The sequence below is a fragment of the Oratosquilla oratoria genome, chromosome 4 (genome assembly GCF_046742065.1).
Source record: "Oratosquilla oratoria isolate Oo_2021 chromosome 4, ASM4674206v1, whole genome shotgun sequence".
Lineage (NCBI taxonomy): Eukaryota > Metazoa > Arthropoda > Malacostraca > Stomatopoda > Squillidae > Oratosquilla > Oratosquilla oratoria.
In genome coordinates, this window is record NC_134780.1 from 79,754,142 (window position 1) to 79,779,506 (window position 25,365).

Genomic DNA, 25,365 nt, shown 5'->3' on the forward strand with positions numbered 1-25,365 from the left:
AGTAGACCTGTTGTTGTTTGTTCTTCCTTTGAGTTCCTTTGTGAACCTTTATTTTTTATACTCCACAAAGCAGTCCTCAAATACCCACCATTACATCCTGAACCAATGAAACCTCAAATACAAATAGGATCCTTTAGCGTTGCCCAGAACAAGGTCCTTAAGAGCCTCGAAGTGGATAAAACAACCTGAAAGAAATCTAATCCTGTCTCCAGATGAGAATACCAATGCCATGGCCATATGCTAGCAAATCGCATAATCTGTGACATTGCTGATAAGTATGCGAAGCTGTTCCATTATCAGTATTTTGAAGCGAAACGAATTGAGGAGACTCCGGGAGTGACAGCTTTCTGCAGTCTGGCTCAAAGTGGAGTGGTGTTCCCAGGTGCCTACGACATGATTTACTGCGCTCTCCCTCGTTCATTTCTTCATCTTCTTCCGCTCCTCTTCCTCCTCTCTTCCCTGCAGAGTGAAGGTAAACCGGGCATAGGAATATTACTTATCATAAAAGAGAAGTTTAGTTTTGTAACAATTAGGACATTTTTTCGATTGGATGAGAAGGGGTGTGGGGGGGATTTTTTTTTTCTTTTTTGGCCAGCTCTTGCCCGCCCTCCCATCCGGCTGGCCTACATTTTTGTTTTTGTTTTTATTTTTTATTTTATTTTAAGCAGGCCAACTCTTGCCCACCCTTCCATCCGGCCGGCCTGTCTTTTTATTTTTATTTTATTCTATTTTATTTTATTTTATTCTATTTTTTCTAGCAGGCAAGCTCTTGCCCGCACTCCCATCTAGCTGGCCTAGATTTTGTTTTTATTCCATTTTTTTTTCTTTTAAGCAGGCCAAATCTTGCCCACCTTCCCACCCGGCGGGTCTGCCTTTTTATTTTCTATTTATTTCTTTAGCAGCCAAGCTTTTGCCCGTCCTCCCATCCAGCCGTCCTGCCTTTTATTCTAATTTTCATTTTCTTTCTTATTTTTATTATCATTTTATTTGGCCGTCCTGTTCTTGCCCGCCCTTCCATCCAACCCACCTGCCTTTTATTCTACTCTATTCTATTCTATTCTATTCTATTTTCTTTATTTTCTTTTGCCGGCAGGATCTCGCCCACCCATCCAGCCTGCCTTTTTATTCTTTATTATTATCTTTTTTTCTGACAGGCCGGATCTTACCCGCCCTCCCATCCGGGTGCCTGCCTTTTTGTTTCATTTATTTTTTCTTTCTTTTATGGCCAGCCGGCTATTGCCCGCCCTTCCTTCCAGCCGCCTGCCTTTTGATTATCTAATCTGATTAATTGATAATTTTTTTCTATCTATTTATTGCCGGCCTGAGTTTTCATTTATTTTATTTGTTATTCTTTTTTTCTGGCAGGCCGGCTATACTTATCATTCTATTTTGTTTTGTTTTCTTTTCTTTTGTTTATTTTTTATTTGTTTATTTATTTAATTTTATGACAGCCGGCCTACTTTATTTATTTTTTTTACCAGCCGACTCTTTCCTGCCTTCCCAGGCGTCGTATATATACAGGTATTCATATTTTCTCTACAGCTCTTCACGAGACGGCCTATTCTATTTCTTTATTTCCTTTAGCTCTTGGCTGGCCAACATCTTTCCTGCGGGTCCTGGTCGGCATCCATCTTTCCTGTCGTGGCGTCGCGTTCCGTCCGTCTCAAGAGTCCCCCGGCCGACGAAGAGCCCGGGACGATTTCCTCAGCCATCGGCTCACCGGGAAGAACATTCGAGATGGTCGGTCAGCTGCAATACCCTCAGACTTTCTGCCACCTACAGCCTCCTCCCTTCTGCCTACCGTCAGGCGATTTTATTCGGTTGTGAAACACGCGCTGGGTGGCCCCCGTTAGTGGCAGAGGAGCTGCCTAGTGTAGGCCTTATGGTCTCTTGCAGTCTCCTTTATTCCTATGTTCTTATTCTTTCGTTTTTGTTCGGATTGACGCCAGACGAGCTGAGTCGGCTTGGAACCTGCAGACCCTTCTTGCTTGGGTCAAGCACGGGACTGCCCCACGGAGTAACATATTCAGCAACGCCTGAAAACCTTTCCAGCTTTAGTATAGAGCTTTAGCCCCTACGGACCAGAGGCCTCTCGGACACTAAGTAGCAAGGAACAGAAAATGAAAAATGAATAAACAAACAAATGAGTAAATAGAGAAGGAAAATGTGAGACGGGGAAAGAGAAGAGAGATGCGGCGAAGAAGAAGACGAAGAAAAAGAAAAAGACCACAAGAGTACAAGAAACGAGCACACAATTGGAAGCTTCATAGAATCGCTTGTCTCCCTCTGCTAGAGCAAGACCCTCATCACTCTGGGCTTCAGTGGGTTTACAGAGGGTCAAAAACGAAGAACACACCGACACGAGACCTTTTGGTCCATGACTAGGTCGGATGCTAAGAATAGATAGTTAAACGAAGAAATGAATAAACAAGAAAATCAAACGATTGGCGGGCACGAGAGCTTATCGCTTAGGTGTTTATCTAAACACATCTTAAAACTTTGAACCGTTCTACATTGCATTCCCTCTGCAGGACACTTATTCCATTCATTGATTACACGGTTGGCGAAGTTGTTTCTACCCACTCCCAAATTAATTACACTTCCTGACAGTTTGAGACTATTATTTCTTGTCTGATTTGGATTCAGTATGAAAATTTCGTCACTTTTGATATTGTCAATTCCCTTTGGAATCTTAAAAACCTATATCAAATCACCCATGAGTCTACGCTTTTATAGGAAAAATATATTCATATGTTTTAGTCTATTTTCGTATGATTTGTCTGATATTTGGAATCAGTTTTTGTGGCTCGCCGTTGTACTTTTTCCAATCTCTCAATATCTAATGAGATGCGGTGACCATACGGAAACAGCGTATTCCAAATATGGACCAACAGATGATTTATACAGGTTGTTAATGACAGATGGACTTTTAGAATCAAAAGATCATTCAGTTAGTCCTAGATACTTTTCACGATCCACTTTTGTTAACGAATTTCCAAATTAGTTGTAACCGTACTTATTGTTATTTTACCTATATGCATAGCCTTACATTTATTTGTGTTGTATTTCATTAGCCACTTTTCAGACCATTGCTGTAGTTTACCTAAATATTGAATATCTAATTGGTTTAAATGATCATTTGCCATTCCGCACAGTTTTGTATCATCTAAATCATGTTCCATCAATTTCCATCAATTTTCCTACAATCGAAGTTAAGCTTAGTTCATTGGCTTCTTTCATTGGCTTCTTTTTGTCACCCTTTTTTTAATATGGGGTAACGTTAACTAACTTCCATTCCCTTTGGACATCTCCGTATATGACTGATTATTCTTTAATAATTTCTAACGGAACAACAATCTCGTTTTTCATTTCCTTTAAGATTCTTGGATGCCAACCGTCAGCCCCTGGTGTTTTACTAACTTTGAGTTTTTCTATACATTTTAATGATTGTTCTTTTGTTTCTAATAGATCGATCACAGGCTTCAACTAGACTTCAGGTATATATCTATGTAAATGCAAAGAATATTTTTAATGTTTAAATAAAAAGTTGAAAGCTGGCGTACAATGCATATGAAATTATTTATTAATATTTGATGTCAAATTGCACAAGATAAAACAAATGTTGACATAGAGACGACTTAAACCTTTGTGTGCAGATTTGCACCAGTTCATTTTGACTGTCGCCAGCCGATTTTATTAATGAAGGGTTGACTCTGGGATGAAAAAGCATACTTTCCACTATTTTTCCCCCCTGGGGAATTTAATTTCACTTCTGCTGCGTTTCCGGAACAGGATGGGCTCTAAGCATTGGGACGCCTGGAGCAGGCGGCCCCACCGGACTATCTCTACCCCCGGACCTTCGGGAGCCCCTGCGCCTACTCGCCCGCACATCCGGGCAAATAGGCGACCTGTGAGTGTTTTATGTTACAAGTTCACCAGCTAATCATGACTATAATTGGCTACCTCCTTTATCATCATCGTTATCTCATCTGTTTATTCATGTATTTATTTTATTATCTTTATCTATATATTTATTTTATTTCATTTTACAAATAGGCGACCTGTGAGTGTTTTATGTTACAAGTTCACAAGCTAATCATGACTATAATTGGCTACCTCCCTTATCATCGTTATCTTATCTGTTTATTCATGTATTTATTTTATTATTTTTATCTATATATTTATCTTATCTTATTTTACATTATGATTTATTTTATTTATCTATTTGTTTATTTTCTATTGATCTATTTACCTATATATCCTATTAATTACTTGTATATCTATCTTTCTATGTCTATATTTCCACTTGTCTGTCTGTCTGTCAGTATATCTCCCTATATTCATTTATATTAATCAATTGATTAATTGATTAATTAGCTTATTTATTTATGCTTATTTATTCATTTATTTATCTATTTCCTCATCTATTTATCTACTTTTTATTCATTTGTTTATCTATTTATCTATCTATATACTTATTCATCTACATATCCATCTATTTGTGTGTTTGTCTACCTGTCAATCTATTGATTTTAATTTATTTTCTATTTCATTCTATTTACTTATTTATCTATTTATCAATTTATTTATTTGTTCATTTTTATTAATTTACTTATTAATTAATTGATTAATCAATCTATTTATCTATTTTATTTATTTGTTCATTTATTTATTAATTTATTCATTTTTATTTGTTTTGTTTATTCATTTATTCTTATCTCATAATGGTAAAAAGAGATTGATCCCCAGCTGTTCTTCCGACGCAGGTCGAGCCAGGAGCGAGACTTGGCCTGCCTCGGTTGCAAGACGGCTGTGTCCTACCTCCACAGCCTGCTGGAGCAGGGCACGACCCCTGACGCGATCATGGACTTCGCCATCAAGGAGTGCGTCACGCTTAACCTCTTCCCCAAGGATGTCTGCGAGCCGATGGTCAAACTCGCAGGGGTAGGTTACTCCCCAACGCTTCTATCCTCGAAAATGATACCACGCTGTTGTCGGGGATCAAGGCGAGAGGAGTGGAGGTAGCGGTTGGAGTGTAGGGTGGATGTTGTGACATATACAAAGGATTACAAAGGTGGAGCATGCCGACAGGAGACCTTTTGGTCCATATCTAGGTCGGATGCGAAAAAAATCATAATGATAATAAGATAATAAATAAAAACTATAATAATGTAAATAACAAATAAAATACATAAATAAATGCATAGGTATAGTTAAATAATAAACAAACAGGTAAATAGTAAATAATAATAAATTGACATATAACTAATAATAAATGAAAATCAGACAGACAAATGATAACAAAACAAAAACAAATAATATAAAATAAATCATAATCGTTACAGCATCTTGCTTAGGTGTTTATCTAAATGATGGGAAGGTGATGAGAGGGGTATGTTAAATTGCATGTATCAGACACGGGCTACTTAAAAAAATATATATCTAAGCTAGTCTGGACCTTGGCTATTTCTATTCGCGCAATCCCATCAGCCTGAGGTGGTCTACGTGTTCGGCACCACCACCCACACTGCCGGCGAAGTCTGCAATTTCATGTTGGCCGGACACTGCAAGGGTCATGGCCTTGATTCGTGGACCCTGGCCATCCCGGACGGAAAGCCTGAACCCCCACAACACCCGGAACCGGATATGGTAAGTCTTCCCGGAACCAGAAGTCTTCCTGGATCCGGATAAAGATGATGTGAGCTCAGTAGGACAACCAAGCCTAACCCAGTGATACATGGGGACTGTGCGACATACATCTTTCGCTTTTTTTTATATTCAGTGTACATTTAGTTATATTTGATATATGTTTCTTATACCGTAGTTCAATGTTGTAGATGTTGGCGCAACCTTGCGACTCATGGAAGAGGCTGGGAGAGGCTTTTGTCAAGCAGTGGACACCGAATGGTTGACTGATTGATTGATTGATCGATCGATCAATTGGACTGATGTATTGATTTGTGGGTTGATTGATTAACTGATTGAATAGTTAGTGGTTTACTCAATGAATTGATTAATTGATTGGTTGGGTTTTTGCCCCCCCTCCCCCACAACCATCTCAGCCGGAGCGCCCCATTCGAATCCTGCACCTGTCGGACAGCCACGTGGATCTGTGGTACTCCCAGGGCAGCCCCGCCCACTGTGAATACCCAGTCTGCTGTCGAGACTACCCCTCCCCCTCCCCCGCAGAGGAAAACGGGACTGCGGTCGAAGGAGCTGGCGAGTGGGGGTCCTACTCCAACTGTGATATTCCTCTGAAGACACTGGAGCGGATGTTGAGCCACGTGAGCAGTACTGAGCCCGAGATTGACCTGGTGTGAGTAGACTAGAAACGTTGTCTTGTGGTTACGATTTAAAGCAGTCTAAAATCTTCCTTTGCTAGACATAGCCACTCTTCCCCCATAATTATGATCCATTTATCCAGTTGCCTCTTTTTTCCTTGTCACGATCCACCTATGGGGTAGGTTAGTCGCGAAAAAAAAAATAATAATAATGATAATAAAAGAATAAGGGTTTGAGCAGCTTGGACGAGTGACAGACTTCAGGCAGGATAATTAAACTCTTCGTTAAAATTAATCATTATTTAAAATAATAAAATAGACACAAACAACATAAATGGACATAAAATAAAAAATAGCAATATACATTAATCATAAAAATATTAATCTTATATATGTTTCATGAATCATAAATGGGTATATAAACAGTGACCAGGTAGAGTATTTAGGTGTGTGCTTGTATAGAGCACATAAGAATAAATGGGCGAAATGAAGTTTTGTTTGTGATGTAAACGAGTCTTGAGTCTGGCTGCTAGAAGTCGCACCAACGGAAAGTTGTCTGGTCCGCTCTTCAAGTCCCGGGAACAAATGAGTTGTTTAAGGAGAGGCTGATGCACGATAACTTCTGATAGAGGAATTTTCTGGTAGTCGGGAACACGTAGAAGAATTGTTGATGTTTTGTAGTCGAGAAATAACAGAGTCCTTAGAGTCGCACTTAGTCCAGCAGCAGTTTGGAGATGTCCGAAACAATTCGGGTAAAAAGCGGAGGCTTTGCACTTCGCGTGAAGATTGCGTAGTGCAATCGAGAGATCCAAAGGACTTGTTTAGTTGAATTGTTGTAATCGACGAATGTACAAAAAAAAACAAAAAAAAAATTCTACGTAAATTCAGATGAGCCGAGGGTGTTTGCCTCTTTTTTTTTTGTCTTCTCTGCTCTCAGGTTTCTCTGCTTAATTCTCTGCTCTGTTTCTCTCTTGGCTCTCTCTCTCTCTCGGGTGCTCTCTGCAGTTGCTCTCTGCCCGATCCTACATAGCCCGGGAACGGGTAATTACGTTTACTGGATGTCGAACCGTATCTAAAATAGGTAGTTTAGCCCCCTCCAACCAATGGGAAAGGAGAACGTGCTTTCGCGCCAGATTATTTAAAAAAAAATCTGAGTTTGGTGTCATCTGACAGAACGTATTAGAAGCGCACCCTAGCAGACGGGTATTACGCAATGATTTACTTTATAACACACATATTATAACATACATTAATGATAAAACACAACACATCATATTCACGCAAGAGACTTTATTCACACAGCACAACCACAGGAGTCTATTCACGTTAAGGACGTGACATTCTTCACAAATAAATCCTCATATGTAATCAATATATTAAGAATTTTGGTGACACCCTTACGGACCAGAGTCACTCAGCATTTTTTTCATAAATGGGGGTTAATCTCCACTAAAAATAATAAATAGATAAATAAATATACAAATAGATAAATAAATAACGCCTGTATTATCCCTTCGTTCTGCTACCCTCCAATTCTCTCCCTTATCACGGTATGACAGCATGTCTTAAGTGTGATATTCTCCCCCAAGGACAACAGCAATGGTCATTGCTTACAAAATACAGTCCCATGCAGAAAATGCATAACTAATATAAATGAGGGAGGGGAAATTGGGAAGGGGAGGGAGAGGGGGAAGGGTGATAAGGAACACAGAGACTGAAAGTGTTGGAATGTTGATCTTTCTACATACAACAATCCTACAGCTTATACAGTCTTCAAAGCATTACAATTTATGAGTCATAGATAAGAGTAACAATAAAGATAAATATTTTCAACATTTGGAGTAAAGTAAACCTGTAACTGAGTTGGGTGTGGAGGGGATGATGACATGGTGGTATAGGTATTGCAGTACAGGGCAAGAGGGAGAGGTTGGTCAAAAGATTTTGAGAGCTATCGTTCTGAGAGGATAGGGTCACGGAATTTGCAAACCTCCGCCTCAGGTACGTGACTGGTGACATCCCAGCACACGACGATTGGTCGCAGACCCAAGCCAGGAACTTGGAGTCCCTGAACGCCACCATGAGCGCCCTCAAGAAGTTCTTTCCTTCCACGCCCGTTCTCGGGGCTTTGGGCAACCACGAGTCGGCCCCTGTCAACAGGTGAGGTTCCTCAAGATCGCAAAGCAATATCAGATTGTTTGAGTTACTTTCTAACAGTGTCCTACGTCCGTGTTATAGCGTTATCTTGTTTTGTATAATCTTATTCGATGTAACTTAACTTTCATTTATTCCATTTCGTGTTGCTTCGCGTTATCTTATATAAGTTTCTTATTCAATTTCAGCTTATTTTACTTTTTGGTTTTCATTGATCATACTTCACATTTTTATTTCAACGTATTACATTTTGCTTTTTATTTTCTATTGATTATATATGACCTCTTGTTTTCATTTCTTATCGTTTGTTTCAGCTTCGTGGTTCCTGCAGCCTACGACGACGGCTGGTCGATGTCGTGGCTGTACGACGACGTTGCCCGCCACTGGAGCACGTGGCTGGACCATGTGACTCTCGAGGACGTGGCCCGCGGAGGCTACTTCTCCGTGTCCCCGCTGCCTGGCCTCAGGGTCATCTCGCTCAACACGAACTACTGCAACCGGGAGAACTGGTAAGAAGGATGCCCGTGGCTGCAAGTGTAAAGATACTTTTTTTCTTCTTCGTGGTGGTAGGGCGTCCATCTTCGTGTTATTTCAGAACGCTTAAGAACATGGCTCCATCTCTTCTTCCCCCTCTCTCCTTACTCCTCCTCCTCCTCTCCCCTCCTTCCTCTTCCCCTCTCCCCTGGCCCTCTTCCCCCTCCCCTTCCTTTTCATTCCTCCCCCGTATTTCATTCTTTGCATCCTTTTTCTTTTCCTTCCTTCATCCTTTTTTCATTCCATAACTTTTTTTTTCTTCTCTCGTCCCTTTTTTCATACTTTTGACTTCCATTTCATCTTTTTCATTTCATCCTTTTTTCTACATTTCTTTGTTTTTCTTTAGTCCTCTCTTTTTCCTTAGAGAAAGAGCACGAGCAATACATCCCTAGAGGCTTTCAGATACTTCGTTTGGGAGTCAGTTGAATGCCAAGAGGGAGATCATTCTTCCAAGGAGCTGCGGGTAGCTGTGAGAGAAGCACCGCCGAAGGATGCCTTAAGGCCCCTATACACTGTCAGTCATGACTGCACAGTCATCGAGATTGTGCAAACAGTGTTTGGGACACACACTGTCAGTAAGATTGAGCAATCATTACTTACCTCTTGGAGTTTGTGGAGTGAAGATGAGTAAAGCGGACGCATGCATAGCCATTCTTGGCTACAAAGGAAAGACTGAGCTGTTGGCGCAATCATCGACACTAACTATCACTCATGATGGTGTAACTACTATGCTTGAGCTTACAAAATCAAACCGTGTTGGAAATTCCTCAATCATCTGCGCAAACACTCAATCACACCCACTCACACAGGATATGCTTGCGCAATCATGAATATTGTGCAATCATGACTGACAGTGTGTAGGGGCTTTTATGGAAGAAAGTCTTTGGTTTAAGAAATAAATCTGTCTGTTTACGTCCATGTGCACTCTGCATTAGTTCCATCGCCTGTTTCCCTGTGCGTGTCTACATGTACGTGGTGTGTTTGTGCATGGACAAACATGTACGTGTGTGTGTACATGTTTCTATATATGTATGTTTCAGAGGATGTGTGCATGTATATATGAATGTATGTTTGTATGTTTGTATGTTTGTATGTATGTATGTTTGTATGTTTGTATGTATGTCTGTATGTTTGTATGTTTGTATGTTTGTATGTTTGTATGTTTGTATGTTTGTATGTTTGTATGTATGTATGTATGTATGTATGTATGTATGTATGTATGTATGTATGCATATATGTATGTGTGTGTATGCTTATTTACGCGAATTCATGTGCCCATACACGTGTACAGGAAGAGGACAAAGACCACTGACCTTACATTCCCTCGTACTCAGGTGGCTTCTGCTCCAGAACGAGGACCCGACGTTGGAGCTGGCTTGGCTGACGGTGGAGCTGTCGATGGCCGAGAGAGCTGGGGAGAAGGTCCACATCCTGGGGCACATTCCACCTGGTGGGGGCAGCTGCGAAAATACCTGGAGCCACCACTTCAACTCCCTCGTCACCAGGTACTCAGCGCGGGGTGGGGATGGGTCGTCCTTTCTGCGTATCAAGGTCGTTCTTTCTGCGTATCAAGGTCGTCCACCGCTCAATGGGTTATCACATCGGGATATTTTTCCTCACACGTCCTACCCCCAACCTTCCTTTGAATAACTAGAATATAACTTTGCTTAGAGATATCTAAATTTCTCTAAGAACATTTCAACAGTATCTCTAATATTCATCTAGGTTTACAATCTCTCAGTTCGTCATTTAGCTTTGCTATATATGACGGAAAGGTAATCTGATATTTGGAGCTTTGAAAACATAAGATATTGTAACCAAAATCGTTTTTAACTCAATCGAACACTTCAACTGTGGCATGAATTATTTAATCTTGCTTATCTATTCACCTATTTCTATTAGTTTTTTATTTTTATTTTATTTGTGTTTTATTTCTATTCTATTTGTTCATGTATTTATTTGTACTATCAAATTATTCATCTATTCATTTATCTATTTCAACTATTTATTGGACATATTCAGATTTAAGAAGTAAATAGGCAAAAGTGGGTTTACCAATAGAGTGGTCAACGAATGGAATAGACTTAATAACCTTGTGGTAGTGAGTGCTGAAACGATTGGTTGTCTTAATAGAAGGTTAGGTAATTTTATGGATGGGGATGATAGGTGGTAATGGGCATGGAACTACCTAGTGTAGGCCTTATGGTCTCTTGCAGTTTCCTCCAATCTTATGTTCTTATAATTTCTTTTATACGGAAATATTGTCTGGAGGAAAGGCGACACCCTTCAACCAGGATAATGGCGATAGAAGACATCCCTTCACACCACCTCCCCCCACCCCTCTCTCTCTCTCTCTCTCTCTCTCTCTCTCTCTCTCTCTCTCTCTCTCTCTCTCTCTCTCTCTCTCTCTCTCTCTCTCTCTCTCTCTCTCTCTCTCTCTCTCTCTCTCTCTCTCTCTCTCTCTCTCCCTCTCTCTCTCTCTCTCTCTCTCTCTCTCTCTCTCTCTCTCTCTCTCTCTCTCTCTCTCTCTCTCTCTCTCTCTCTCTCACACACACACACACACACACACACACACACACACACACACACACACACACGCACGCACGCACGCACACACACACACACACACACACACACACACACACACACACACACACACACACACACACACACACACACACACACACACACACACACACACAAAATGCCCTTTAGGCACTCGAGGGAAGTACTTGAGTATGGTTATGCACCTAAGTTCCCTCTTGGTCTGAACAAGAGTAACAGACACAAACACAACTTGGCTCTCCAGTTTGTGACCCGCGCGACATTACGTCACAGGTACGAGTCGACGGTCCGCGGCCTTTTCTTCGGCCACACGCACAACGACGAGTGGCAGGTGATGTATGACGCTGAAAACTTCACTAGACCTGTTGGTATGGCTTTTGTCACGCCCTCAGCCACCACTGGCGCTACTCATTCCCCCTCCTACAGGATCTATCATGTAGATGGCGGGCATAAGGATGCTACGTGGGTGAGTAAGGATATTAAATGGAACCATAATGAGTATGCATGATGAAATCCTTCTTTAGGTACATTTTCGATATTTCATTTCAGCGGCTGCATAACTTTCAAAAATAACTCAGGGTAAGTGGTGTTGATAAAAGCTGAATATTGATAATGAGATTTGATTTTTGTCTTCCCGATCTGTTCCGCAGGTCAAGTTTACAAAAAGGGAATGTATTTGAAGAAAAATCTTGTCCAAGATAACAACAAAATTAGATAACAAAATAAGTACAGTGAGTGTTATCTATAGATACTATAAAAATGAAGAAGAAAGGATAGATTACGATTTTTTCAGATAACTAAAATAATTAGTTGGGTGAAAAGTAGATTTAATAAATGTACATTATTTGAGATAACAAAGTACGTCTGAATATGATAGAACAATTTGCAGCCATTTTTAAATTGACATAAAATGAGTGATCGTCTCATAAATTTCCTATGAAGAGGAGAAATCTTCACTTAAAGAATTAACAAATGCACAGATCCTATTCAACATAAACTTACGCTATGAACACTGTGCGAGAAGTGAATCGAGATCCAGAATTAGGCCCACGAGAACAAAAATGAAAAAATATAAAATAAAATAACAACAATATGAAACAGTCCCTTAGAATTTTTTTTTCGAAGAATATTAGTGTGACTCAACATTGACCCTCCCTCCCCACTCCCCCCCTCTTCCCTCCCACAGGCGGTGGTGGACCATGAAACCTTCTACTTGAACCTGACGGAGGCCAACGCCCCTGGGGGGGAGCCGGAGTTCCACCTCGGGTACAAGGCCTCGTCCTCGTACGGCGTGTCCTCCTTGACCCCGGCCAGCGTCGACCATTTGGTCAATGCGATGGCTACTGACGACGAGCTGTTCAAGGAGTACCTCAGGTATGGTGATCAGAGCCCTTCCTGGGGCAAAGTTCTTGGTGACGTCCCCTCCCCCTCCCCTCCCCTCTCCCTCCCCCTCTCCCTCCCCCTCCTCCTCCCCCCCCATCTCCACCATCCCTGACTGCCCATGACCCTAATTTGTGCAACGTGGTCGTAGGATACCGGTATACATAACAAAAGATGCTTTTGATGTGTGTGCTGTATGATTAAGAGAAAATTAAAAAGTAAAAGTTATTTTTTCATAAGTAATAGAAAAATAAAAACAATGATTGTAATTATTCAGATAATTGTAGCGTTGATTGTCACATTGACGATTTATACATCACCATCACCTCTCGTGTACCTACGACAGCCCCCCCCCTCCCCCGTGACACGAGGCAATCACCCCCCGTCCCCCCCCCCCACCTCTCTAACATACGAAAGTTTTCATCCGACATTCCCTCACATCATACGACAGTTCCCCTCGGCCCTGATGCAGGCGACACTGACGCTCTGCATTTGTTTACAGACATCGCTACACCAAGACGACTCATCCGGAGGAGGCCGAAAACTGTGACTTGTCTTGCCGCAAAGGTCGTCTATGCAGCCTTGTGACATCAGATCCCACTAGTAACGTCCCTTGCACACGCATTAGTGACCTAGTAGACGCCGGGGCTCGTCAGTGATTTAGATGTATCAGTGTAGATACAGCAATCAAATCCGTCGTTGAAGGGGGAGGAGGAGGGGGGATATGGTGGTCCTAGTCACCCCCCAAAAAAAAAAATCATTAGCACCCCCTCCCCCGACAAGTGCTAAGAAAATGTTTGAAAATAATGATAATGCTGATGATGCCTTAAACAATGAAATAAAAATATTTCTACTAAGACTTTATTAATACATATCACTCTTTATACTGTCATACTCTGTATAATAAAACTTAGTTCATGATATGCTCATACAAGATGTTCTGCTAGAATCATACATTAAGAGAAAAGTATAAAAAATTACAACCTCGCCTTCGATATAATAACACACGCGCGCACACACACGCACACGCACACACACACACACACACACACACACACACACACACACACACACACACACACACACACACACACACACACACACACACACACACACACACCATTACACACACACAATCACATTTTTACGTCCTCGCTTCGGATCTAATTAAACTATTTTTTTCTATAAGTAGACATCTGCTCAGTTAGATTTCAGATGAAGTTACATGCAACCCGTTCGTTTACAACGAGGTGCACGTACAAGAGAACAATCATGTACATAAGTGAGTGACATCTCTCCACATTAAAGGGGGACTATGTCGTGACACATAGGTAAGATGAAAAAATCCCATTGGCGGAGAAATTGAACGGATGAAGAATAGAATTAACTGTATCATCTGCTGAAGAGGACCACAGAGAGTGGTCGAAATATACAGTTAATTCTATGCTTCATCCGTTTACTTTCTCTGACAGTGGAATTTTTTCATCTCTCCTCATCTGACTACAAAAGCCAGGACTGTTAACTTAACTGTAAATGCGCTTGGCTAACTAAACCAACATATAAATATAAGGTAACGCAAGACGATAGCGCGGGATCCTATAAGGATAGAGTCGCTGGTATGCTACGAACCGTAACAACATCCCCTTAAAAGAACAAACATAAATCCCGCTTTTTGCCTTGCTAAAAATCTGAAAACAAAACTTCAAGGGAAGGATGAAAATTCATTCTTTTAGTTTTTAATTTTATTAGTTGCGCAGTATTTCTAGTTTAAAAATATACATATGTGAATAATTTTGTTACTTCCCTAATTAAAGGCGAATAGAGATATAGTCGATACCTCGTCATAATAAATACAAAAAGTGAATACTTACGGCAATAATTGCCAACAAAAATGCAAAACAACTGTAACCTATCTTACATGCATACCTACTCGTACCTAATTCACTGTCATTCTTATGGTTAATATTTGGCTTCATAAATAATCTCTTAAAAGATACAATACAAACAGATATGTTTTTTATCACTATGTACACATATATATTTATTTTTATTTTAGATATGATAAAGCACTTGCCATTATGTAAACAGATTTACGTATTTATACACTAACCGGATTTACATTTTTGGTGCTTCGTGAAAACTTACAAAACTTAGCAAAAGTATAAAAAAAAAATCCAGCTTCATCGTGTCTATAAACAGGTTACACTGTAAAATATGCTGGTAAACTTTTAGAAAGTAGATATTGCCGATATGGTTTGGTAAAATAGTTGAATGGACCATTGCCTAGGTTTTTCTGTTTGGTAGAAAAAAATACATGTGGTAAAACATAAAGTGTCTACCGTAATGACAGTTGTGGAAAAAATATCAGCTGCTGTATGTCATGTATAAATGCTTTCCTGAAAAAAAATCCGGCTAATTTTAGAAAAAGTGTAAAGATTGTGAGCAAGATTCTTTGTTTTCATCATACTCAAATAATCTAATATAGACGAAGAACAGAAAAAAGACGTGAAAAAACATGCAAAAATAGATATGCATATACACATGAATGAATATGCACATACATATACACATAAATAAATATGCACACATATATATACACTTGAATAAATATTCACATATGCACATGTAAGAAAAAATTGTGTGGGTTTGCTGGAAAACAAAATTCAAGATTCCATCTGTCGAGAGAGGAATGAACTGCAATACATGGTATTGCAATTCTTCTGACAGTGCACGGGCCACAGGCAATGCCTACAAATCCCGTTGAACATTGAGATCAACAAGACTCGTTTCAGCTTTACTCTGCATCTAGGAGCTTTGACAGAGACCATTAACCCATCATGAACACAGAAGAAATATAAATACTCTTTCACTTTGTCGTTATCTAATGTTCGTTACACAAGCTCAAGTGGCGATTGTATAAGCAAAGTCGGGAGCCCCATACCACAGACCTTGACGCGATTTTGATGGCGAGGTATTTCACGGGACGTGGGGGGCGGGGTGGGGGGCTCTCTCTTCAACCGAGGGCTTACGACAGAGATGAAACAATCACCCTGACGACACAGGGAGTAGAAATAAAAGTGCCACCCGGCATGGAAGGGGCAAAGACTACAGACCCAGGAGTATCTTGCTTCATGCAGAGTACCCGGTGTTCCCGGATCTTCGAACGCGGCAAGGGATGACGAAGATCCAACAGCGTCTTCGCTCTCCTTTCGATCCATTCCCTCGATCCGCTCCGATCCTCTCTGGGGTCGTGGATCAAGGACTCTCAACCCAGATCCCGGGACCGGCGCCACGTCACGAGTCCTAGAATACCGGCCCTGCATTCATGAACACAGACTAGAGAGTGGTGAGGTCGGTCGATTCTAGCTTCAGAATCGTGAACATCTTTCGGTGCTCAGGAGCTTGTAGGTCTTGCCTTCCTCCATCTTCTTGTCACACCATTCAAACGTCGTCCTAGATAGATAGACAGATAGATAGATAGATGAGAGTAGTCTATATGGGTTATAAAGTAGGGGTACAAGGAAAGAAACGTGTGTGTACCCGAAACGTGGTACATAAAAACTTATCAAGTTCCCTCGTGTGTTCTTTCTTTCTACCCCCACCTTGTAAATACATGCATACATAAGAAGGATAGGTAGATGCAAAACTTGTGAATAGAGGAACGAATACTCAGATATATTAATGAACACCCAAAATACACGCGTAAACGAACAAGTAACTATATAAAAATATCGGCGAATAAAAAGAGAATCGAGGAAGAACCAATATATCTCTGACACTTACACTTTGCCTCTAAGCGTCTCCACCTCGAAATTCTTGACGTAGATGTGAGGCCTCTTGAACCGGAAGATGAGGACGTCCAGGAAACCCGTGGGCTCCTCGTACTCGATTTCCAAGGACCTGATGTCTTCGAGAGTCCTCGTCGTGAACACCCACGAGGACGACGTACCCGGCTCGTAATACTCGGGTCTGTCGACGGAAGAAGAGAGAATGAAGAACCTGATCACAAAGAACCTTTGAGAAGTCATCGCCGCATGTAACCATTACTAACATAATATTAGGTCACACGCCATGACACGTGATTCATATACATGCAAGATGGTACTCGTCTTTACCAAGACCTCCGATCTTGCTAACCTCGTATTTCCCAATCACAAATCACATGATTCAAGGAATGCTAACGTATCACGACATGAAGCCATCGCGCCATCACCCAACAAGGAAGTACCTAATGTCACCAAACAATTCACTGACCCCTTTCTTATACCTACCCCAAATACATTATCGTAACTTCAATATATATACGCCATATCTAGCCACACCCCCGAATAATACTACTAAACCCATTACTATGCAACTAATACCTGTATAATGTATATTTCATCACAAACGCGTTTCCTATGTGACAACTACACCAAACGTGCTTTCCCGTTTTATAACGGCGACTTCGCTTGTCATAGAAAGGGAGCCTAGGTCAGGACCCTAGAAGAAGAGACTAGGGAGATTCTCCCCTAGTCTAGGTAGGGGAGACATTCCCCGAAGCTGTAAATACATCAAGTACCTGCCAATAAATCAACAAAAAACCAGAACAGGATATTTCTCGCCCGCTAAGTCCCCTTATGTGTAGAAAACCTTGCTACACCGCAGTAACCCCAAGCGGATCGAGACAAACCTGACTCGCCTAATTCCTGACCTGACCCAGTGGCACGGTTTATAGTCTTTGTAATGGCCGACCTTGTATGATCTCGTTCCACCGAAGAGAAGGACCCCTCCCCCAACATCCCTCGAGAGGAACTTACTTGTCAGAAAGGAGGAACTTGTCCGAGTGGCCCACACGACTGTGAACGACGACGGAGAGCTTGGCCACGTCTCCTCCGTTGGCCCTCGAGGCCGAGCTGCCCGACATACGGAGCGTTATCTTCAGCTGCTCTCCTGTACATGGAGACATCGACAAAGGCCACACGTCACTTATATACATACATTCTCATATACACATAAACATTTCCGTCGTTTGGTGCCATTTGATCCACAACCTATACTACACTCACCGCAGAAGGGCGGGTTCGGCTGGGTGCCCAGGAACACCCGCTTGGGCTGCATTCCGCCACCACTCCCTGACGCAGGCGACGCCGATCTCCTGGCGAGTCGGGTGGCGTCGTTAATGTGGAAGCCCATGGTGTGACAGCGCCCTTCGCTGCATCCCCAGCAGTGCCCTCGCTGGTAGTCCTCCCACGAGGAGCACTCTACGCCCTCAAACTTGCACCTGAAATGGCGGAGGGCCAGGTGACGTACAGTCGGGGGAACAGGTTCCTCGCAGCTTTGCCCACGAGTGTTAGTATCTAAAGGGATCTTCATTTGCATGTAATAGGAAAATAAAAAGCTTCCGCCAGTGGTTACCATAGTGACAGAAGTAAACGAAAGGATGATCCGCCTTTGTTCAGCCTTCGTCATTGTTGTCTTGCACAATCAAAACGTCTCGATAGACTTTTTTTTCAACTGTGCCATCTTCCTCCTCCTCCTCCTCCTCCTCCTCCTACTTCTCCTCCTCCTCCTACTCCTCTCTCTACCTCTAGATGTATTCATTCTTATCTATGTCATATCTTATCTTGTTTTGTGAGGTAATAGTAGGCCTCACCAGTACCATATTCACATTTTCATGCAGACATACTGTACTCTGGAAGTTGAGCAAGTGTACACATGTATCTATAAACCTAATACACTTTGTAGAAGTAATGTTGTGTCTAAAGAAAATTAAAATGTGTCAGCACACACACACACACACACACACACACACACACACACACACACACACACACACACACACACACACACACACACACACACACACACACACACACACACACACACACACACACACACACACAAAGAATACAGAGAGCAACGACAAAGTTGGCACCAGCTCTTTCCAAATTAACATACAAACAAAGATTATCGAAATTGGAACTACCAACACTGGAGCAGAGAAGAGAAAGAGGTGATCTACTGACTATATTTAGAATCATGAAAGGAATGGAAATCCTTGATAGGAATGATTTACTAAAAAATGACAATGGAAAAACAAGAGGTCATGAAAAGAAACTCAAAAAGGATAACTATAGAAGAGATCGGAAAAAGAATAGCTTCCCACACAGAGTGCTGGATATCTGGAATAACTTAGATAAAGAAACAGTGTGTGCAAATACTATTCAAGATTTTAAGAAAAAAACTTGATGCTGAAAGATACAAAGACGGGTCACCACGAGCATAGCTCCCTTCCCGTGTAATACAACTAGGTAAATACAACTAGGTAAACACACACACACACACACACACACACACACACACACACACACACACACACACACACACACACACACACACACACACACACACACACACTCTCTCTCTCTCTCTCTCTCTCTCTCTCTCTCGGTGGCGCGGTTGGTAGAGTCCCCGACTGTCACTACGGCGGTCCGGGTTCGAATCCTGCCTAGGGCTGGAATGATTTCAGTTCCTTGCGCTTCGAGTCGTTACTCTAACTCTCATGGAAGGGAGTTGGGTGTGTGTGTGTGCGTGTAAGGTCATAGTATTACCCATAGATAGGTCATACACGAGCTCTGAGCTCTCTTCCAAGAGAGAAATTGCTGTCGTTCACGAGTCCAGCACGTGATCCAAAGATCAATGTGAACACACACACGCACACGCACACACACACACAGAAACACATGTATATATGAATATTTATATGACTGGGGTGGGAAAAGAACAGGAATATTTTCCTTTACCCATGTATAGTTGATAGGTATATGTATGTATGTATATATGTACATGTACATTTATATGTATATATACATATACATATATACATATACATACACACACACACACACACACACATATATATATATATATATATATATATATATATATATATATATATATATATATGTGTGTGTGTGTGTGTGTGTGTGTGTGTGTGTGTGTGTGTGTGTGTGTGTGTGTGTGTGTGTGTGTGTGTGTGTGTGTGTGTGTGTGTGTGTGCGTGTGTGTGTGTGTGTGTATGTGTATTGTGTGTGTGTGTGCGTGTGTGTGTGTACAGTATGTATATATATACACGTGTGTATGTATCCTTCCCTCGTTTCTATCCTTCACGCCTCACCTGCTGATGATAGACTCGAGGAAGTAGGCGACCGATCGCTGGTGGTTGCAGTTCATGTACGAGAAGAAGCCCTTGGTGACGCCCTCCTCGGCCGTGATGTGGTGGTACATGGGCTCGTCGCATCCGACCTGCATGATGCCGCCGTTCGGGTAGAAGTCCACGTGACCAATGGCCTCTGGCAGCCCAAGACCTGCGTCCAAGCGGAAAGGCTGAGTACTTGGGGTGGGGGGATGATTTCAACTTAGTCCTGGACCACGTGCTGGACTCGCGATTGACATGCGCGTGCGTGTGTTTCTGTGTGTGTGTGTGTGTGTGTGTGTGTGTGTGTGTGTGTGTGTGTGTGTGTGTGTGTGTGTGTGTGTGTGTGTGTGTGTGTGTGTGTGTGTATGTTCATGTGTGTGTGCGTGTGTGTGTGTGTATGTGTGTATGTTCCTGTGTGTGTGTGCGTGTATGTGTGTATGTTCATGTGTGTGTGTGCGTAAGGTCACAACATTATCCGTAGATCGGGTTATATGTGAGCCTTGAGGGTAATAGCTGTCGATTACGAGTCCGGCACGTGATCCAAGGACATCAGTCATATTAATAAATTTTTTCGAGAACAACGTCAGACGATCTTGATCCTGCTAGATTTTTTATACTTGGGTCTCCGGCTTTCTGGTTAGGGATTACATGCAGAAATGATATTACAATTCGGAAGATCTTCACCCTTCGTAGTACACTTGGTTTGAGACAAATATAGTAGCTCAGAGTTCCGGATTCGATCCCAGTCGCTACAGCCAAACAATAAATGAATATATGTGTATATATATATATATATGTATATGTATATGTATATATATATATATATATATATATATATATATATATGTATATTTCTATTGAATAATACAGCATACTCAGCATTGGTTATCTTCTTCCTTAAATTTTCTATCCTTCTCTCTATATATATACACACCACGCAATTCTCTCTTTATACTTACTGACGGGGAACCCCAGGGCAATCGAAGTCTCGTCAGTGTGAATAACATCGACTAGCTCTGCGTCAGAAGGGTCGAGCCTGACGACCGGGTCGGTGGCCTGGAAGTAAGGCCCCGCGGGGTCCAGGGCCGTGATGCGGGCCACCTTGGCCCCGTCGCTCTTCAGCCTGGCCACGTAGGTTCCGGCGTAGCCCATGAGATGCGCCCCAAGACTGTGGCCCACCATGTGGACTTGGCTCAAATGGATGTCGAAGTACTCCTGAAGAAGGCGAGAAGGAATCGAGAAGGGCAAGGTTAGATCGAGCTGGGGTGAGTGACTGCCCTTTCATATATCCCATTATCTTTTCGTTTCAGTTAAAATTTCACAAAGAAAAAAGTCCTGTCCTTTTTCCCCGTCTCCAACTCCCCCCTCTTTCTTCTCGCCCCCCTCCCCCCCCGAGCCGCGACAGATACAAAAGCTTCTTGAAACACAGTCACTAGTAATGATAATTTTTGCTCACAACTGTACATTAATTTCCCCCCACATACCTATCATCCACTCCCATAGGGGATACGACCACTTGGCTAAAATAAATAAATTCGATCACATTAAGAATCGTCACCCCAGACTTCGACAGGGTGACAATTCTTCATGTGGGCTATCCTAGGGTGACAATTCTTCATGTGGGCCATCCTGGGTTGAGGATTCTTCAGTTGTATAAGTTGATGACAATAAGCATAACCCTCATTCGACCTAACCTAACCTAATCTTTATACCACTGTTGATATTCGGCGCACTGGGATGACAATTCTTCAGGTAGGATCTCATGGGGTGACGATTCTTTATGTGGGGCTTCTGGGGGTAACATTGCTAACCTTTTCTTGTTGTTGTGGCTGTCAGTCTCTATGACATTTTCGATAGACTACATAAAAGGAATATATCAGATGTATTATCTATGTCTGCTGCCGCCATTACTCGTATGTATGGGGTCGATCTATGGAGGTGGGCCTGATGTTATGATTTCTTACAAAATCAGTCTTTTCATTAGTTTGGACATTTCCTTCAAAACAACATTCTTATAAAATTATCTGGATACTTATTTATTGCTAAACCGTTTCTTTTCCTTTCAAGAAAAAAAGTAGAAATAAGCATCTAGTCAATTTTCTAGGACTCCTCGGGGGAGGGGAGGGAATTTCGTCTTTAGAGAGAGCGATGACCTACCAATTGCCAAAGAGGAAAACACACTAGATTATAGATACAAGATTCGCAAGGCACTTGCCATGAACTACTTACGGTGAGCACATGAACTAGGTATCCTGTGACTGCTCCTACAAGCCGAATATTCGCCACGGCCTGGCTGTAGGGCGGGCTGGAACCCCCGCCCCAGTCCAAAGTGACCACGTTCACTTGCGCGCTGTCGCCTCCCGCCCTGCGCGTCCTAGGGAAGGCTCCGCGGGAGCCCGGACCGAAACCTTTGCCCCAGCTAGTTCGCCGTAAAAGCGTCTGTACTGCCAACTGAAGCCACTCTGCCTTTGCAGATTCCAGGAACCTGTAACAAAAGTAATTTAATATAAGGAAATTAAAGTGATGCTTCTCCAATTGCGACATGGATTCTTAAAACAAATCTGAATCTCAAAACACCTCTTCATGCACTGTCACGTAAGTTTCGTTTGGAATATTCATGGTTATTTTCCTCCTGGAAATTTTTAGTTTTTGTACCTTGTTTTGGCCGTTTTGCTTCTTTTCGAAATATGTTGATGAAAAAAATTAAGCAACCTTATGATGGATCATCCTGATCATGATGTAATGTTATTTAGATATATCCTGTACACAATTTGAACCTAATTGTTTGGTCCTTTTTGACAACCCTCTAGAACTAAGTACGACCACCAATGACGAACACCCATCGAATAGACGATATGACGTCATTACGGCTTTTGAACAGAATAGAAATGACGTCATAAATTGCATCTGGCAGTCTGAGACAGTTTTGAGAACAAACAAGGTTGAAAAAAAAGAAAAATCCTCTTTTTCTGGACGTACCCGTGTGTTATGATAATGAGCGGCGCCTCAGGATCCAGCGTCGATTTCCAGATGGAGTTGAAGTCGTCGACGTCGAGTACCTGGAAGATCAGATCACATGTAAACACGACCAAACGCTTTTTACCTTTTTATCAACGTTGTTAGAATTGTATTTATATATCTACATAATATAATGCTAAATTTATTTGCATTCGTGTTCATTCATATAACGGTCTAATTCACAGATAATTTTTCACTCTTAGTATATATTTTCCACTCTCCTTCAAAGCTCTAATTATCCTTTTCTGAATGGCTTATTTCGTTTTCTTGACTTATTTTCACTTTCCTAATTTAAATTTCCTTGTGTTATCTAAATTTTCAAGTTTATTGGTAATAATGTATCCCCATTATTACCAATAGACCTACAAAATGACATCATTCTTTTTTCATTAGCTACAACGAATATATATATTTGCTTAATTGTAACCTATCAAGTCAACGATGAAAACATTTAATACAGTTCACACAAGTTATATTCATCTTTGGAGTACCCCGTCGGTAACTTGGGAATTATATCCTATCTAGGCGTCATTTTCCCCTGGACTTCTGGTCCCCACCAAGTTGTTTTATTCATATCCCTGTCAGTTAAGTCGACAATCTAAATTTTATCAAAAAATTTGCATCGAGTTGACTAGTAGATTTTTAGCATGAATATAATTAGATAATTAATATTCAAAATATTAAATGGAATTACAAACATGCCTGGCAATCGGGATGTGCAAGAGTGTGGAGACAAAATATCGGCTGAATGCGTTCCGGCGATTGAGGTGGGACCGAAACAGGACGCTCGCCAGTGCCCCACGGGCCGTCTATAGGAAAACAGCCGTAGCGAGAGTAGCACGCTGTAAGCAGGAGACAAAGGAAATTAACATAATGTACTGTATGTATCTCGAGTTATTTTTCATAGTATTTCCAGGGGTGGTGTAAGTCGAAGCTTATCATTGTGAGAAATCGGTGCACCTAAATTGATGAAGTTTACGCATGAAGCACAACTTCAAACCAACACCATGTCAATACTAAAATCAACTTTTTATTTGCAAAATTGGTATTTGTTCAGTTTTGTACATGGGCGCGATATAGCGTTAGAAAATTAAATATTAATTTTGTAAATTATAATACATGAACGTAATATGCGATTTTCTGGGCGGAAATGAAAATAAATACCTTGCTACAAGCAAATCTGATAACGAACGAAGTCGGTAGCATAGCCATCAAGGTCTATATATATAGACCTTGATAGCCATCTTGTCTGTCAAGTGTTTGTCGTCTGCCCGGTCTACTTGAAACGTCAGTTATAAGGACATCACGGCCTCGGTACTTCCGACAGTACCTCGCGAGGTACATTTTCTTAAAGGAATGTTATGAAGCTGAAATCCATGTATTCCTTCAAGTTCAAGAAACTTGTATGCCCCGCAATCTGAGAGTGGTTGAAAAGCCCGCCAACGTCTCACGACGACGACGAGGACTATCCGGATGACATATAAATCGCAGGTACTGATTTATTAAACACAGGTTAGGTTAGTTTAGACAAATTTCAATTTATCATCCTTTCATTTCTTCGACGTCGGCATCTATCATAACAAACATGGCGAACCATTCGTCGGGCGCGACTTCGCTACTTACGAAATCTGTTTTAGCACCTTTGTTTTTTATTTCCGCCCACAAAATTGTATATTACGTTGATACATTATAATTTACAAAATTAATAATTAATTTTCTATTGCTATATTGTGTCCATGTGCAAAAATGAACATTTACAGCAAATTTTGTTTTTCATTCCATCTGATCATACATGTTCTTTTCTTAAATTAAGCATGTGGTCGAGATTCGAGAAGACGGTGGGAGAGGACTTCGCTAGTGCCCGGTACCTTAACAGTACCAGTAGCGTGATGGCGTTAGTAACGTGATTCGTGTCGACGATATACAGCAGTTAAACAAGGCGATGCGGGGATTGTTCTAGATTTTTAATAAGTGCACACCTACGCGATATAGCAATAGAAAATGAAATACTAATTCTTGGTATTGTTTTAGTTGTGCACATCTATGCGATCTAGTTTTAGAAAATTAAATACTAATTTTGTAAATTATAATACATGAACGTGATGTGCGAGTTTCTTGGCGGACGCCAAGTCAGTCCAGTCACTATCAGATGACGGCGTTCACGTTGTGGACCGGGTGTTCTCCAACTCCAGGTGACATTAATAATCGATGTTACAAAAACAATAGGGCTTCCTTGGACTTTATGAGAGAACACGG

General features: G+C 41.4%; 2 protein-coding genes across 2 annotated transcripts in view; one reads left to right on the forward strand and one right to left on the reverse strand.

Moving 5' to 3' along the window:
• Positions 1-222: 222 nt before the first annotated feature.
• On the forward strand, positions 223-15,175 carry LOC143024945 (sphingomyelin phosphodiesterase-like). Its single transcript, XM_076184455.1, has 11 exons — positions 223-472; positions 3,793-3,910; positions 4,767-4,944; positions 5,491-5,649; positions 6,063-6,316; positions 8,280-8,438; positions 8,747-8,941; positions 10,301-10,471; positions 11,805-11,997; positions 12,718-12,905; positions 13,414-15,175. Exons 1-11 carry the CDS (start codon positions 238-240, stop codon positions 13,568-13,570), a joined length of 2,007 nt encoding a protein of 668 aa, XP_076040570.1. The 5' UTR covers positions 223-237; the 3' UTR covers positions 13,571-15,175.
• Positions 15,176-15,550: 375 nt separating this feature from the next.
• LOC143024946 (pancreatic triacylglycerol lipase-like) overlaps positions 15,551-25,365 on the reverse strand; it is a 14,724-nt gene continuing 4,909 nt past the window's right edge. Inside the window, exons 2-10 of the mRNA XM_076184456.1 lie at positions 23,812-23,951; positions 23,071-23,150; positions 22,321-22,576; positions 21,051-21,306; positions 20,071-20,260; positions 17,960-18,174; positions 17,711-17,843; positions 16,695-16,880; positions 15,551-16,364 (exon numbers count right to left, since the gene is read on the reverse strand). Of these exons, the coding sequence (XP_076040571.1) occupies positions 16,280-16,364; positions 16,695-16,880; positions 17,711-17,843; positions 17,960-18,174; positions 20,071-20,260; positions 21,051-21,306; positions 22,321-22,576; positions 23,071-23,150; positions 23,812-23,951 (1,541 nt within the window). The 3' untranslated portion in view covers positions 15,551-16,279. The remainder of the gene's footprint in view (positions 16,365-16,694; positions 16,881-17,710; positions 17,844-17,959; positions 18,175-20,070; positions 20,261-21,050; positions 21,307-22,320; positions 22,577-23,070; positions 23,151-23,811; positions 23,952-25,365) is intronic.